Source organism: Bison bison, unplaced genomic scaffold, assembly GCF_000754665.1.
Source record: "Bison bison bison isolate TAMUID 2011002044 unplaced genomic scaffold, Bison_UMD1.0 scf7180017864451, whole genome shotgun sequence".
Lineage (NCBI taxonomy): Eukaryota > Metazoa > Chordata > Mammalia > Artiodactyla > Bovidae > Bison > Bison bison.
The window spans coordinates 8,191,511-8,208,742 of NW_011495013.1; the positions used below are offsets into that span (position 1 = coordinate 8,191,511).

At 38.9% G+C, this 17,232-nt stretch overlaps 2 protein-coding genes across 6 annotated transcripts in view; one reads left to right on the plus strand and one right to left on the minus strand.

The window, feature by feature from the left end:
• Window positions 1-3,192, plus strand: part of ZAR1 (zygote arrest 1) — a 4,172-nt gene extending 980 nt beyond the window's left edge. The window contains exons 2-5 of the mRNA XM_010858923.1: window positions 5-232; window positions 1,699-1,791; window positions 1,875-1,949; window positions 3,049-3,192. Of these exons, the coding sequence (XP_010857225.1) occupies window positions 5-232; window positions 1,699-1,791; window positions 1,875-1,949; window positions 3,049-3,192 (540 nt within the window). The remainder of the gene's footprint in view (window positions 1-4; window positions 233-1,698; window positions 1,792-1,874; window positions 1,950-3,048) is intronic.
• A 3,809-nt stretch (window positions 3,193-7,001) lies between these two features.
• FRYL (FRY-like) overlaps window positions 7,002-17,232 on the minus strand; it is a 271,066-nt gene continuing 260,835 nt past the window's right edge. For 4 of the 5 annotated variants that reach the window (XM_010858903.1, XM_010858901.1, XM_010858899.1 and 1 more), the window contains 5 exons: window positions 14,288-14,356; window positions 11,603-11,620; window positions 10,689-10,799; window positions 9,488-9,678; window positions 7,002-9,142 (listed from right to left, as the gene is read on the minus strand). In XM_010858903.1, coding sequence (XP_010857205.1) covers window positions 8,884-9,142; window positions 9,488-9,678; window positions 10,689-10,799; window positions 11,603-11,620; window positions 14,288-14,356 — 648 coding nt within the window. In that variant the 3' untranslated portion in view covers window positions 7,002-8,883. The remainder of the gene's footprint in view (window positions 9,143-9,487; window positions 9,679-10,688; window positions 10,800-11,602; window positions 11,621-14,287; window positions 14,357-17,232) is intronic. The other variant, XM_010858902.1, reaches the window with a different exon arrangement.

The window sequence follows — 17,232 nt, forward strand, 5'->3', positions numbered from 1 at the left end:
GGAGCCGGAGACTGAGCGAGGGCCGCCACCTGCGAGGCCCCGAGGCCCCGAGGAGGGAGACGGGTCGGCGAGGAAGGTGTCCCTGCAGCTGCAGCCTGAGGAGGACGAGGCCCAGGCCGCAGTACCGGCAAGCCGCGAGCAGCCCCCGCCCGTTGCCAGGGTCCCGGACACCGCTGGCGAGAGATCGTCGCCCCGGAGCCCCCAGCCGAGCAAGGAGCGCCTGCGCTTCCAGGTGAGACCCGAGTCAGCCCGGGAACTGGCAGGGGATCCCCCAGAGTTGTGTTGGCTCCCATCCGCGTCCGGGTGCCCGCCCTCGGCTGCTCTCGACACGTGGTAGCGCGCGCTCCCTTTACGCGCCGGCAAGCTTCGGTGCCTTTCGGTGGCTGCTGAAGTCTTTCTCCGTCAGCATTAAATCGAGTGTAGTGTGCTTGTTGCTATTATCGTAGAACTGCAGCTGCACAGGGGTGACTGTAGAAAAGCTCTTAACATTCTTATTCCGAGAGTATTTGCTGACCGCCAGAGTGTAGTCAGCTGTATACAGCAAATACATTGTACGCTGGATGATCCAGGATGGGTCTCAGAACATGAGAAAGTGAACTTATTGGCCAGGAGAGTCGATTCCCGTGGATCCCACTCTCTGTTTTGAATTCAGTGTGTTAGAAACTGTAACCATTGACTACTGGGGTCCTGGTCAGGATTTTACCTTGCATTTAAGACGCACCCCTATTCAGAAATCTGATGGTACTGCTGGAGCGTGCGCACTGCCGTGCATTGCTACCCAGGAGCAGCAGGCGTGGAGGGCCATGTGGTAGTTGCCTGAACGCTAAAGAGCTGGAGCGCACTGAGGGGTTGTAACCCAGCGGAGGAGAAAGACGTGAGACATAGTAAGAGGCCTGGAGGAATCCTTCTGATATCTCCTCCAAGCCCTCAAGGCTATTTAGTCGGCGTCCGGGAAGCAAAGAGAGTGAAACAGATTTGTACACAAGCTATGACCGCTCCAAACTGTGTTGATACTCAACGTTTAACCTTCCTGGACTTGAGTTTGCTCACCTGTGAAAATGCTGAGTCTTCCAAAGTTCCTTCCAATCCTAAAGACCTAACCTGAAAAACTTGTCTGTAACTTGTTGCTGAGAATAACTTAAAGAATAAGGTAATACTACTTTTGTTCATATTGTGTATGAATTAATGGCTTATCCATATTTTCAACTCTCAGCACCATTTGGTAGAAACTTAATTAGCAACATAAAGAGCTTTTTTTTTCAAGGTGTTCACCCAAGATTATTTTAGGGTGCAGTCTTATTTCTTCTGTTTGACTACCTCATTTGTGTGTGTGCTAAGATCAGACCTATTTTACAGAAAGAAAAACCCTCCCTCCAGAATCCCAAGATTCAGGAACCCTGTATTTTTGGCTTTCCCCTTGCCTGTCTGCAGGAAAACACCTGCTTAGTAAACTGCTACTTGAACCAAGTGAATGTGGAACACAAACTTTTGTGGGCCCATGCTTTTCTATTCAATACTTGATTAAGCTATTAGCTTTCCTAACTGTTACCTTCTGGAGACCACCTTGAACCTGATTCTACTTTCCTCCATGATCTGAAGCAGAGTGCCAGTTTTAAGTATCAGATCCTTTCCAGGCTGCTTGAGATGAAGGCTGATTCTGATGGCAAGTTGGTTAAACTCTGCTGTTCTTTCGCTCAGTTCTTAGAGCAGAAGTACGGCTACTATCACTGCAAGGACTGCAATATCCGCTGGGAAAGTGCCTATGTGTGGTGTGTACAGGGCACTAACAAGGTAAGCAATGCCCTGTCACCAGCGTCATCCTGACGGAAGGTTCAGGAGGGTTTGGACTTTAAGTTTTTCCTTTGTCCCATCAGGTTTACTACAAGCAGTTTTGCCGAACATGCCAGAAGTCTTATAACCCTTACCGAGTGGAGGATATCACCTGCCAAGTAAATTGAACGCTTGCATTTTATGTGTGAACTAGATAGTGATGAGAAGGTTTAGGAGTAGTTTCTTGAATATTTTTTCCTAAGAGAGCCTAGATTCCCAGTGACCTGAGGTTTTGATTCCTTTCTGGAAGGAGTTGTAGAAATAATACTCAACTGGGAAGCCAGGCCTCGGTGATCGTTTCCTCCTGCTCTTGTAAACCTTGGTCGTGTGAACATCTCTGGAGACTGTCGTCTCATTTGCAACGTGGAAGAATGTTTGCTTTACCTGACACTCAGTCCAGTTCAGGAGAGAGTAAACTTAAAGAACAGAATACCTTTTAACATGAGGTAGTAGAGGCTGACGATTTTATGCAAATACATTTCATGAAGCATGTACCCAAGTTATAAGTATTTAGTAAAAATGCGAGTTTTTCAGAGCTTTCTGTTTTGCCTTAGTTCAGAAAGGAATGTCAGGTTGAGTGGTAACAGGTTGCTTGTTAAATGAGCACTGCCTTGTGATAATGGACTGTGATAATCAGAGAGGGAAGAACAGACTAGGCTGTTACCACACTGCTAGCGGACCTTGGCTTGCCAGTTGAGACAGCCTAATCAATGCCCTTGACTCTGAGAGTAGAGCAAGTTCTAAAGTAGAGAGGAATCGGACAAGGAAATCGAACTCACTCACAGCTCTGCTCTTGGCCCAGCAGCTGTTGTTGTGCCTTCTGCCTCAGCTTGAGGTCCTTTGCAGCAGGGAGAGGGCCAAGGTCAGCCACTGGTGCCGGGCCTGCTACTAGCTCCTGGCCTCACACCTTCACTTTTGTTGTCAGACTCCTCTCTCCTACCTGGTGGCTCTCCACCCTGGCTTCAAGGGTAGGAAAAGATTTCCTCTTAAAACGTCTTCAAAAGAAGCTTCACAATTCAGAATTGAATCCTATGCAAAATGGGAGCAGGAGCGCATGACGGAAGTGCTTCTGTTCTCCCATTCCTGTCCTTGCGGACAGAACCTTGCTTAGTGTGCATTCAGTTAGTATTTGAATGGACTAGAGAAACAACTTTGAAGTTCCAGGACATCACCAAGGGTTTATCTTCTGTATGCATGTCTCACTTTGATCTTTTTCAGAATTGTAAACAGACTAGATGCTCCTGCCCAGTGAAACTTCGCCATGTGGACCCCAAAAGGCCCCACCGTCAAGATTTGTGTGGGAGATGCAAAGGCAAACGCCTATCCTGTGATAGCACTTTCAGTTTCAAATATATCATTTAAGTGAATGGCGGGGGAAAAAAACCCAAGAAAACTGAGGTCCCACTGTGAATGTGTGCTGCTGGAGCAGAAAAGCGAGCTGAGCTTTTTTGCCCCCCATGTCCCTCCTCCTCTTCTGCCGCTCCCTCGAAATACTTCGTGAAAGGCTGTTGTTTGGCAAAACTGTAAAATAAAAGCATTGCAAAACAGTTGATACACTGCATAAAATCCGTAGGAGAGCCTGTCTTAACGGTCTGTGCTTGTTACTTTAGCATTTGTCCATTGCTTATGGAGCAGCCAGGCTCTGAGTTAGGCTAGTCATTACTTGACAGTATGAAGGGGCTCACTGATGGGATGTTTATTGCTTGTAGGTCTGATGCCTATAAGAAATTAATTGAACAAAAAAGCCATCTATTAAAATGAGCATTCTTCTGCAGGAGGTGAAGGCAGAGCTAGGCCTTGATGTTTGAGGGGACAGGGGCGATGGGTAACCCAGTCGCAACCGGGAGTGGACGGCCTCCAGATTACCTCAGTGTAGTAGGTGCTGAGGGACAAAGGCTCTGAGAACCTGACTTGCTGACAGCGTCACAGATACGGAACAGATGTGGACTGGAATGGGTGGGGGGCGCCGAGGGCAGTTTTTAGATGTTAAATAACTTCAAATGAACTTCAGCTGGTAATGGAACATTTAAAAAAAATAAGGTCTCCTAAATGTATTTAAAGATGAAGTTGGAGCAGCTTTAGCCTTTGTCATTGTGGACTTGCAGTTCTGTAGGTGGAAAGTGTTTGGCACCATTTAGCACTATCCTGACTGTGCCTAGTAGCTTTCTGCCAGATTACCAAGAAAACACCGAGACCCTGGAGCATTGGTGGGGGGCACCATTTAGCACTATCCTAACTGTGCCTAATAGCTTTCTGCTAGATTACCAAGAAAACACCGAGACCCTGGAGCATTGGTGGGGGGCACCATTTAGCACTATCCTAACTGTGCCTAATAGCTTTCTGCTAGATTACCAAGAAAACACCGAGACCCTGGAGCATTGGTGGGGGGCACCATTTAGCACTATCCTAACTGTGCCTAATAGCTTTCTGCTAGATTACCAAGAAAACACCGAGACCCTGGAGCATTGGTGGGGGGCACCATTTAGCACTATCCTAACTGTGCCTAATAGCTTTCTGCTAGATTACCAAGAAAACACCGAGACCCTGGAGCATTGGTGGGGGGCACCATTTAGCACTATCCTAACTGTGCCTAATAGCTTTCTGCTAGATTACCAAGAAAACACCAAGACCCTGGAGCATTGGTGGGGGGCACCATTTAGCACTATCCTGACTGTGCCTAGTAGCTTTCTGCCAGATTACCAAGAAAACACCAAGACCCTGGAGCATTGGTGGGGGTGGGGTATGACAGGAGGGATTCTAATGAAATCAGAGTTGAGAGCTATTGGTTTCCTGGTTACAGAAACAACATAATTGGAACCAGGTGCTAATTATGCCCTCCAAATTTCTAACCATCCTACTTCAGTTAACCCTTACTACCTTAGAGCAACCGTGTATATAGTGAGTCTGTTAAACATCTTGGATGCTTGTACGTAGACAAATATGGGGAGTAAAAGAAACTAAAATTGAAGTCTCTAGAACCTTTTATAGTGGGGGGAAGGCCTCTAACCCCATGGCCTGGTATTTGTAAAAATGCAGAGTCTTAGGCCTCTGTTCCTACTGAATCACTACCTGAAGGTGAAGTGTTTAATAAGCACCCCAGATGTTGCTTATGTAATTGAAGTGTGAAAACAATTGAGTCAGCCCTGCAGTTCCCATGGAGAAACATGGCTGTGGCCTCTGCCCTGTGTAGTGGGTGTATGCCCATTAATTTCTGCACAAAACTTCTGCTATGCACTATGTAAGAGCCCCTTAGCACCTGGTAGAAAACAAAAGGGATCTGACTTGGGGAGGGAAGAGAAGGCTTGCCTGAAAAAATGACACTACAGCTGAGCTAAAGTTTGGATGAGCTGAATTAGGCGAAGAGGGAAAGAAAGAACTTTTCCAGACTAGGCTAACATGTGCAAAGGCCCAGTGGTAGAGAAAGCCAGGAGGCCCCAGTGGCAGAATACACTGGAGGACAGGGGTGGGTGTGATGGCTGGCATCACTGGTAGGCCCAGGCTGGGGCAACTGGTCCTCACATGTCATCAGGATCCACTGAAAGGCTTTAAAGCTGTGGTGGGGCCTTAGTGACAGATTCACCTTTAAAAAAAAAAAAAACACTCTGGCAATACCATGTATCCTCGTAAACTCATAAGAAGTCGTGCAAAGATCAAATGGCAGTGGGGCCAAAGAGAAATGCAGGACGAGGACCACAAGGTGTGGGTGAAGGTGATGAGTTTTGTGTTAATGCTGTTAACTCATCGTGAGGTCACTGGTAGGTACACGGATAGGAAACCAATTTGACTTACATAACATGCAAGAGGTACATATTTACTCTAAGCATCTGATGAACAAACGAGGAACAACAGAAATGAGCCCTACAATGAGCCCTAGGACAAATTCAATGGTTATTAATACGGCTATTAATCATTCTTTAGGCTTAACATGGCCATTACTTTTCCCAATAGCGCAGTTAACCCTACTTTACAGTTGAGCAAAGCCAGGATCAGAGCATGTTTTACTTAGAGTTAGTGGCCTTTCAGAAACTGAACAAAGTGGTACAAGAACTTGTGATGAGAGTTATCGTCAGAACATTCTGGCAATGAAGCACTGTCAAACTGATGTATAATTAGAGATTTATGTGATTTTTCTGAGTGAGAGTCTGAGAGGCTAGAAGGAAATACCCCAGAATGCTATTCTCTCTTGGTATCAGGGGAAGTGATTCTAGTTTTGTTCATGTTTCTTACATTTGCTAAAGTGACAGTTTTGAAATTTTGAAAATTTAAAAATAAAAATGCCATAAAGTACAACTATATTGACATCGATTATTATCTCCTCTTGTATAGATTATGCTGGTGGATAAGCAGTTCTCAGAAACCAAAAGGAGGGATGGATGCTCACTCTGGCTCTGGTGAGTGTCCTGAGACTGTGTAACTGTTTTCTGAATTTATGATGGACAGTTGTGGGCGTGGGGGACACCACACCCTCCCCATCTTACACTACTAAAAGTAAAAATATGTTCTAAATCATGTAAACCTTTGGAGAAACCACAGTATCTCATGTTATTGTACAGACTTACTTTTAAAAATGATAAATTTAGCGGGCAAAAGAAAAAGGTTGTAAATGAACAAAAATTGGTTTCTCATTGAAACTAAATAAGGTGTTTAATAAATTAAGCATTTGATATATTTTGTTAATGAATGCACACTTTGGATCCAGAGGACAAGGAGCATCAAAATATAGGTTTTAAGAAAATCTGATTTGTAGAGGGAAATCCTAATGATTTTATATCTGCATCTTGCTTTCTGCAGGTGTATTCATCTTTATTACATTATTAATAGACTTAGTTACATATGAATCGGAGAAGGCAATGGCAACCCACTCCAGTACTCTTGCCTGGCAAATCCCATGGACGGAGGGGCCTGGTAGGCTGCAGTCCATGGGGTCGCACAGAGTCGGACACGACTGAAGCGACTTAGCAGCAGTAGCAGTAGCAGCACATATGAATAGGAAAAGGAAATTTCCAGTGTTTGGAAGATTTGGGTAATTAGTCAATTGAACTAAATGTGTTCTCCCCTTTTGAAGGACAGTTTTTTTTTTTTTTTTTAGAAATAGTCAAGGCAACATTTGAAAAGTTCCTTAATGAGGCACACTATAATCATTCATCCTTTCTTAAAATACAACACAGACCAACAGCTACAATGCTTTTTATTTTAACAAAAAGGATATAAGGAGGGTGAGAAAAATAGGGGATGGTGAGATAGGATGTAAAGTGTGGTGTGTCTCCAGACACCACTGCTCTCTTCCTGCCCCACACCCAGAAGTCATTAAATAATTTAAAGGACACCATTTACAGTACCAGAACACCATCAAAATAATTGTTTTTATCAGGGTCAAAAAATACAGTGATTATGAATGTGCTGTGACCAGTTACAGAATTTTATAGGTAACATAACTCTAGTCAGCAGTCCAGTGGCGTGCGCGGCACCCTCAGTTAATGCACTTGAGCATAATTACATTTCTGGCAGGGTCCGCGCCGCCAAGAAAAGGCAAAGCTAAGCATTTCATTTCTACATTCTAAACTCTGGAATCCCAGAGCCCAGTTTAAAAGAAAAGTCACAGTGGATAAGAGATGCATATAAAAAATACAAGGTGTTCCTTTCAAATCAGAGGAATTTGTGGGACTACATTCATTTCTTTTACAAAATGCTATTTTAAAAAAAGGACAGAGAAATCCAGTCCATGTTATGCTGCAAACTTGGACAGTGAATAAGTGTATTGCATGTTTTGGTTAAGTCAGTCTTCAGGCTTCCTTTCATCTTCCCCCGTAGCCCCGGGTTCCTTAAGGGTGAAACATGTGAGTCCTGCATAAACATATACAAATGCATCTGCATCTCTCTCCTTGAATTCTGCAGACTTTCAGGGCCTGCAAGTCACATATTCTGCCATCAATGACCACAGTTTTTTTCTTTAGCTTTGTACACCTCTTCTTGTATAACAGTGCATTGCACAAATGTACAAGAAAATACCAGTTTTAATCTATACAGTTTCTATAATAATTATGGAGTAAAATAAGTTAACTTTTCTAATGAGAAGCGCTGACGGGCAGCATACATCTTTATTGTACATTTTAAAGTCTCCGCAGGCATCTACTTTGGTTAGTTATCAACAATTGTAACATAAGCACTGATCAGAGAACTGAGCAGCATTCCAATAACGTTAACAGATATATTATTTCTTTTTGAAATACTGGGAAAGCCCAGTTTTAAAATATTATTAAAATGTCCTAACATTTACACACTAAGAAGAGTTAGATCTAATAAAATAAATTTTTTCAAAAATAATCTTGCAGTGCTCTTTTAGGCATGCTCTGAGACGTTATCACCAAACACCCATACCTTGAAAATATGACTATCACATATGCACACATCTCAGCTCACACACACACACACACACACAATTCCTTATACAGACCAAAAAAACAAAACACCCACGCCCTTATCCCACATATTGGGAAAAAAAAAAAAAATCAATGGTTTTTGCAAATAAGTCTTTCTGTGTCTATCTATCCGAATAGATGTTCTTCATGTAGATGATTAAGCATCAGTTGTCGATTATGCTTGTGACTGCTAGAAACCCAAGCAGCTCTGCAGGTCTTCAGCTAAAATGAACCAGCCTCGATTTCAGCCTCATTTTACCTGCTTTCCAATGTCTCAGTATTAGAGGCCATTATTGCAAACATCCTTAGAATTCTTTTCTTTCTCCAGAAAGTATTGTATTTGTATGCATCACTTTTAGCCCTTTTCTTTTCATGTAGGTAAAGTCATTAAAAAAATTCTTTCTTTATACGCTTATTGTGGGAGGTATTGGCAGCTGTTAAGATGATTAGTTTTTTCCCCTTCAGATGTGGTTCTGACATTCTTTTTTACCTTGAGAAAGTTTGACATTAGTTACACTGGGGTTGTGGATGCTGCCAGAAAAAGCTGTCAGTGAACTGCAAGGGTCCGTAAAAGGTGCTTGTTAATATTCTTAATCATCTTCAGTTCAGTCTTTTCCTGAATGCCTGAAGTTTCTCAAAATCCAGTGCTCACCAAATTTCCAATTGGTTTGGCCTGTGTGAGGAGTTGGTATGATTGCACCGTGCGTAGAGACTCTCTTATTTCTAGGTTAAGTTCCATCAGTTTGTAGTTGGCTTCTGACATGTCCAGGTCAGAGCCTATGACTGCAAAGCTTCCCGTCTGGCCCAGCGTCTGGTGGTGGAAATAGATGTGTAACAGCGTCTGGACAGGGGCGTCTTCACAGCTGCCAAAGATGTCATTGGGCCAGAGAGATCTGAAAGAAGACAGTATTTGTAAGTCCTGATTGTACATTTTACACAGCACACATTTACATTACCACAGCAGTCATTCCAGATTAAGTACTTTTAGGTTAATACTCACAAAAAGTAATTTCCTTATGAATCACTGAGGATCTGTTTTAACATTTTAACAAATATTACTGAAAGTAGCACAGATAATGAACAAAGTCTAAAATTGGTGTCACTGCATTGATAAGTGTACAAAATAAGGTCATGTTTTCCTTTCACAAAGATTGAGACATCAAGTTGAAAACCCAAACTCCATCATAAATTTCCAGCTAGGTATAAAGGCATCTCCTATAAATCCCTTCACATTTTACCTGAAAGCTTTGACTTGTGCTACAGCTGATATAAATTCCTTATTTTTCAAAGTTTCAATTAAAGAATGAATGGCAGTTTCTATAGTAGTTTGTGCAGCTTTGGAAATGTCAATTTCTTCGTTTTCTGAGGCAGACTCGGCTTCTTTGAGGATACTTTCCAACTGGGCAAGTTCCTCTGACATGTTGAAGACCTAAAAGAAATAAATATACTTTAAAAGGATCAAATTTGTATATTCAGTAACAATACTGAGTACTTAGCTGTGAAATTACATCTGATGATGGTAATATTTTCCCTTCAAGATTATTTTCAGTTGTTAAACTTAGGACAGTTAATATTTCAAGTTCTCTATTCAGCTGGAATAATTTCAGCTACCAAACAGTAGTCTTTAGATACTGTTGATAAAACAACAGGTTATCTTAAATGTAATAAATGTTATCAATACACTGTAATAAGTAAAACAATAGGTTGTTTATATTGGTCTGTATTTTAACATGTGATAACATGTTATACATACTTCATCTTAGTAAAAATACATTTATATTATTGTTTTGTAACATAAGGCCTGGAATTCTGGGAGGATCATGAAAAAAAATAATTGACAGTAATGAGATGTCTTTATATTTTAAAGGGTTATTTCTCCAGGGTATTTTATATAAACTGGTATGTATGTATTTTTTTTTTAAGTAAATTTAGAAAATGCAGTGATTTCCTTGGTGATAGTTCTGGTACCAGTGGTTTACAAGAGGGAAAGATTCTAAAGCCCCTACCTTTGAATCTATTCATGCTATGATTTCTAATACTCGCAGTGTTCTTGATGTGTTTATTCTTGTGTGAGTTACTAGAACTATAGAAATACTACATGGACAAGATGTTAGGGGGTTTCATAATACAATTTTGTCTTTATTGAACTGACGTGCTTCACTTGATTTTTGATTACAGATGATCTATTGCTGCTACTGGGAATTTTAAGGTCTCAAACCTTTTAAGATCGCTGGATATCTGCTTTCAGATTTCCTAACTGGTCCTAAAACAGCACATCATTTCAAAAACTGATAATACTTAACTAGGGGGGGAAAAAAGACCCACTAGCCACTCTCCATAAGTGATTTTCGACTTTAGCACTCCCACAAGGAAATAAGTATGAATGTATTTTAATTTTGTACGATCAGTTACTAATGCCTAGTACAACTGAATATTTACCTCTGCTTCATTTTTTATTGTGTTAACTTGGTTGATAAGTTTACAGTAGGCTTGGAACAGAAGCAGCAGTTGAAAATGCAATTTGTATAACCTTCGACAGAGCTCCAGTTCCTAGAAATAAATAACACCATGTTAAATTTAGGTGTTATTTTCCATATTTCACGAGACAACAAAGTTCCAATAAAAATTTATAAGTAATTATTTTAAATTGTTCTGAGATTTATCTTTCTGCAGTAAGCAAGTTAATATGGTATGAAGTTGACGAAACACAGATGAAAGATGCTCTGAAGACTGGGATTAAAATAAAAATTTAAAGATTATTGGTTACATAGTTCATTTTTAGTGTGATACATTTTCACATTAGACAAATAGAATTTTTTAGCAGGCAATAAATAGATTGCTTTAAAAAGGATTCACTAGAACTTAAAACTTTAACTTCATAATGAAAATAATTTACAAATTCATATACTTTTGCTACATTGAGATATACATCTCATTGCATTTATCAACAAGTGCTTGATAAAGCAAAAGTAAAACTTTGGATAACCTCTCATCTAAAATGTAAGAACAGTTTGCTTTTTAAATTAATTCCTTTTTCTAAAAAAAAAAAAAAATTTATAATCTCACTGAAATAAGACAAATTAACAAATGCTCTTGGATTATTAAAATTAAGAAATTTAAAAGGAGATTCATTAGAGATGTGTAAAAAGGCAACTGCTAGTTGTACATATTAATTATAAAACCTCATTATCTTTGTAGGACTAAAACATTTCATGGATTAGGGCTATGCAGAACTAAAGCATACACTACTCTTAAAGCAGTCCATGATAAATCATTGCGAGGTCACAAATGGCAAATGAAACCAGTTTGTCTGACATGGATAAGTAGTCTATAAATTAAGACAGGTCACTTACTGCTAGAATTTCCATTTGCTAAGCAAGAAGGTGATCGGGTCACAAAAAATACAAAGGAAGAAAAAGACCAAGAATTAGTGTAAGAAATCATTTTAACTAGGGTCACAGATGTCCCAGGCAAACTGAAGAACATTTAACTACACCCCAAAGAAAAATTTATGATGCCATTTCCAGAATAAAGTTTTTTTAGACATTTCTATAACAATCCAGGGTGTTTTTTTTCACTCTTTGCCAAATAACAGCTAAATTACATTTAGGCTATAGTTTATTTCTTGTGCAAAAGCTACAAAGGATAAAATCAAACTAGTGGGATGTTGGGAAGTTGGCTAGTGAAAGTGGTCATCTATCTGGGTTTTTATAGCCTTAAAAAAAGCTAAATGTAACAAATTTCTGTTAGGAAAGTGGAAAACTTCCAATTACAATAAGAAATGAGTTACTCCTACTTCTCAGAAGAGAACTGGGATATAATTTTATATAATAAGTATCTGCCCAGGAGAATATTATCTCTGACATGGCTAATTCTGGCTTTCTTACCCTTTGCTGTCTACTTAAATCACAAGTTACCATAATTAGCGCTGAATCAGAAGGTAAAATATTGAGAGCAGTTGTGTGTTTTAAATTGCATTTCAAATGAAGTTTACTAAACCTCAGAAATTTAACCCAAGTAGGTTTGAATCAACCAACCAGCTTATGGAATATTTAAAAATTATTACATGAAAATATCTATAGCAACTTAGACCTAGTCTCATTAAAGGAGAAGTATTCTAATTAAAACAGCAATCATCATATGTAAATACTGCTTTTGAAATATTCGGAAATCCCTTTGAAATCTGCTTTTCTAAATAGTTTCCTCTGAAGCACTGTTTATATAACATTTATTGCTATCAATTTAGAAGGGATTTGCTAAGCATAGGTGAACTTTAGCTCTGAACTACTTATCATAAATTACGTGGATGGTCATTCCGTGAATGTTGAGCACAATCCAGTGTCAAACATTAGCATATCTAAATTTCTGAGGTTTTACTTCATATTGTTTTGTATAGAAACTATGAATTTTAAATATATTTTCATTTCTATTAACATAAATAAAAACTGACTCCATACACATATATCCATAGCATCTACTTTAGGATGTAATGGAAAAGATATCACTGATAAAGTTTATAATGATCACAATTATAGGAAATAACAAACATAATTAATTTCTTAGTTTTGAATTACTAGATCACACAAAATGTTAACACTGTACCTTTAAAAATATTGCTTTTTAGTATGTTGAAATTTGCATATATACAATCCTTTCATTTATCTTTAATATTTATTGAGTGCTTATTAGGCAAATGGCTATACTGGTATATAGGAACAGACAGTACATAATGTTGCATAAAAAGAGACCTCTCCTCTCAAGGAGCTGAATGTGAAAGGAGAGCTAAGATATAAATGGAAGGCTTAAATGTAAAGAGTTTTCACTTTTTACTCAGTAGAAAACCTCAAGCTATTTTAATTGACATAGACTGCTGAGATGAACTCCTTGTCATCAGGTAGAAGGGATACAAGAAATACTTAAGTCTAATCATCTAATTTATATATGAGAAAAGCAGTCTGTTCCTTGTTTAAGCCATAGTGGCAAAGACAGAATTAGAACCAAAGGATCTAATTCTAGTCTGGGATTAATCCCTTATCTTGCCTTGTTTCTTTCTTTACACGGATGACATGACAATTTCTTTATGACAGAGCAGGATTCGGAGTCAGCCTTTCTAGGTTTGAATCTTAATCCTATTTACGTACTGATTTTAGATAAATTAGCTTCTTTGAGCCTCGATTTTAATTTGCATATATATTTTCTCCTTATTTAAAAATATTTATTAATTGCTTATTATTTATCCTTATCTCATAATGGGGATAATTATAGCATCTACTAGATGAAATTGTATGGGTAGAGATAATGAATATGAAATGCTCAGCACAATGCCTGGCAAACAGTTAACATTTAGTGAGCATATACTGCTATTTTCTCAACATTTCAGTTTTGTAAAACTTCAAATTTTTATTACAGTACTACAGTAACTTTTATGCCAGTCTGACATTGTAAAAGATTAGAATTCTGATGTCAAATGCAGAGGCTATTAATTAATGCATATTCCCCCTATAAAGTTACACTTCTATTAAAATAATTTGTAGGTCTTAATTTTATCCTCATTTAATATATGTGTTATATATGTGCACTCTTCTCTATATTACTATTTTTTTCACTGAATTTTACTAGCAAAAACCATAACTTATCCAACCAGAATTTCATCTTTGGAAGGACTAATATGAATGTATTACTCCAGTTTGCTTTCTTGACCAATTTATCTGTAGAAATCTAACGCAGAATGAAAAAATTTTTAAAGAGGCAGACGCAACTAAAAGTCAACCTGGACTATCCAGATATTCATCGAGCTTATCTATTGAATGTTATTAAGTTTCAGTCACAAGCTGGTCGTTCATTTTTATTAAAGTGAGTTTTTCATTACTAAGCCAACATTCCACTGAACCTAACATTTACAAAGACTATTCTGATAATAAAAATGAAAAATGTTACAAGTATTCTTTATTTTTAGGAATAGCAAATAAGGACATTTGAGCATATACATTATTTTACCTGATACAGAAATATAGCAAAACTAAGAACAAGAAACTTACTTGTGCATCTGTGTTTATCCTATACATGTCTTCTTTGGCACCAAATGTCCTCTTACAATTGTCTAACCACTGAAGAAATAAGTAACAGTACAATTTTAATACAGTAATTGCATAGTACACAATGAAACTGGTACTATAACAGCCCGCACATACAGAACAAAAATCCTAAAAAGTGAACTTGAATTTCTAGGATTGGTTGTAGACACAGACTTTGATCTCCACTCGAGCAGAATCATTTGTATGCGACAAACCCAAGCAGAGGAGGCTGTCTACGTGGCAACATGTACACACTGGGGAGAGTTTATTAATGGAAACGCAATCAGCTGTCTTCTATTCCAGGGACTTGTGGTGCTCCATTTCAGTAAAGAATATTCATTTTTGTAGATTTTACTGGCAATCTTCACAACCTATACTTGACCTGTGTCTAATGTAAGATGGAGAAATGAAAAGTGGGCTTCCCCTCTTGTTAGTTTAATAAAGGCAACTTAGAATTAACCAGGTCTGTTCGTTTATCAGAAGTGTAATTCTCAGAAGACGTGTGTCACTTTTAATTAGTGAAACAGAAACGAAAATCCATTTAAAATCTTGGTTTTTTTTTCTTCCTTTTTGGACAGCAATGTATGGCAAATGTGTTATCTCCAAAGAGATACTGGTTGCAGAAGCCAAATATGATTTTCTTATCCAGGGGCTAGTCCTAAAGATGGATAATTTATTTAAGGTAACTTTTCCTTGGCCAGATAAAAAGAAAATAACAGTACTGTGGTTTAGTGGGGAAAACACTGGACTCATAGAATTTCCAAGCTGAAGTGAAAGCTAAGAGCCTTCAAGCTAAGCACTTAGGTTTTGACAGTTTGATATTAATAATCAGTTCTTTTGACTGCCAGGCTCTTTCTTATGTGACAGATTAAACATAATAAAATTACAATATATATAATATTATCAAATATATAATATGAATTATATTTGAAATTATATATATGAAACTAGGACATTTTTCATTAGGACTTTGAGAAAAACCATGAGCTACATTGTTTATTCTTTGAAAATATTTCATTATTAGACATTTGAAATTCTCAGTTGTAGCTTAACGGTCTACACGCAAAGAATGAAAATTAGGTGTCTCGGTTGTTTCAAAACAGTCTCTTTGACCTTCTGTCCCTTTTATCCCAGCCCCTCAGCCTGCCTGGGCCCTTAGGCTCTGTACTTGACAGCATGTCAGAAGAAAAACATGTTAAAGCTTTCGTAGTGAGATACAGCTGCTGGCAGCCATTGTCAAAAGCTAGTCAGCAGATTTCTCTATATCAGCAAAATTCAGCTGACATCTATCATGGAATCTGTACATGAATGTCTGCTCACACAAAATGTTAGAATGCCTATATGGTTCATCATCATCATCACAAGTCTAGCCCAGTGTGTCCAGTATGCTGATGAAAAAAATTTTTAACCGCTTATTCTTACTAAATATATTTTTTATACTGTATGCCTATGATAGGGCATGGGGGGGCACTATTCAACATAATTCTGATTTGTATTCTGTTACAAGACAAGCCCCAACCCTGTTGTGCTGTGGCTGCACACTGGCCTGAAAAGTACAGGTCCACAGCTTCCCGGTCAGTGTGTACAAAACACAGCAGACAGTCTGTGTACAGAATAACCTCCAGTTCACAGGTTAATCGGTCTTCCTATCATGATGGATTTTTTTTTTTTTTTAATTCAGGGCTCAAATAAAGGTTAAAAATTAACTGGAGAGGTACGGCGTCTGGGTGTGATGGAGTAGCTTATGTAAGGCCTGTCCTCGAAGGACAACTATGGAAGCTGAGTGAGAACTAGTTGAACTAGGAAGTCCAAAGAACTGACAGTAAATATCAAACTGCCATATTTAGGGAGTTAGAGAAAAGTATCAAGAGAGCCCTACTTTGATTCCAGTGTTACTCTAGGGGATTTGCTCATTCCTGTCCATGGGCTCAGAAGCTGAACAAAAAGTAGTGGCCTGTAGTTTCACTGGGCTGGGAAAGCAGGGCTGTCACAGGTAGTGAGGCCCTAAGGGTCAAGATCCTGGAGAAGAGGGAGCTGCAGAGGAGGCAGCCCAGCAGTCCGTGTGCACTTTCCCCTTGGGGCATTCGTTCCTGTGTTTATCCTGCGCAGGAGGAGAGGCTAAGAAAGCCAGCAGTGGCATCTGGGAGGCTGAAAAGGTAAACAGAGGCTTTTTGGTCTTATGGTGCTGGGGAGACAAAAACTGTTCACTCCAGCCAAGAGAGAGGGTCCTGATGAATACCCCAGGCTTTCACTTGTGATGCTGAGAAGCCTCAAGGAATATACAAGAATGTATTGATACAACTGAAAAACTATTAGAGGGGCAAAAACTGAATAATGAAAAATAGTTGTTTGATAGAAAAGAAGAAAGGAAGCAAAGGAAGGGATAGGATAAAAAATAGTGACATGATTACTTATGAAGGAATCGAATTCGTTTTTCTCTTCCATACAAGTATTTTAATTGATTCAGCACAATTTTCTGGAAAGAACATTCTTGTCCCACCATATTGCAACAGTACCTCTGCTGTAAAGTATATGATTTGGTCTTACTGGCTGTAGGTCAGAAGTGACTTCTTGGAAATCATAGATTTGGTTTGCACCCATTCTCTGTTAGACCTACATGACTTTGGGAAGTCTCTTTAATTGCCAGTACTTTTATTTATACTATAATCCCTACTTTGGTTACTAATTATTTGTTACTAATTATTTACATAAAGCACAAAGACTTCTATTCCTAAATATTCCTATCTAGAATATTTAGGGAATAAGAACCAGGTTTGACATTTCATTCTTCGTAGGCCTTTACATGTGGTAGATATTTAGTACTTACTAAAGAAAGATGGGCCTCCTAGGGAAAAAATACCTGTCTGCAGTTTGTGTGTAAACGAGAACCATTTTTTTCCTTTAAGTTT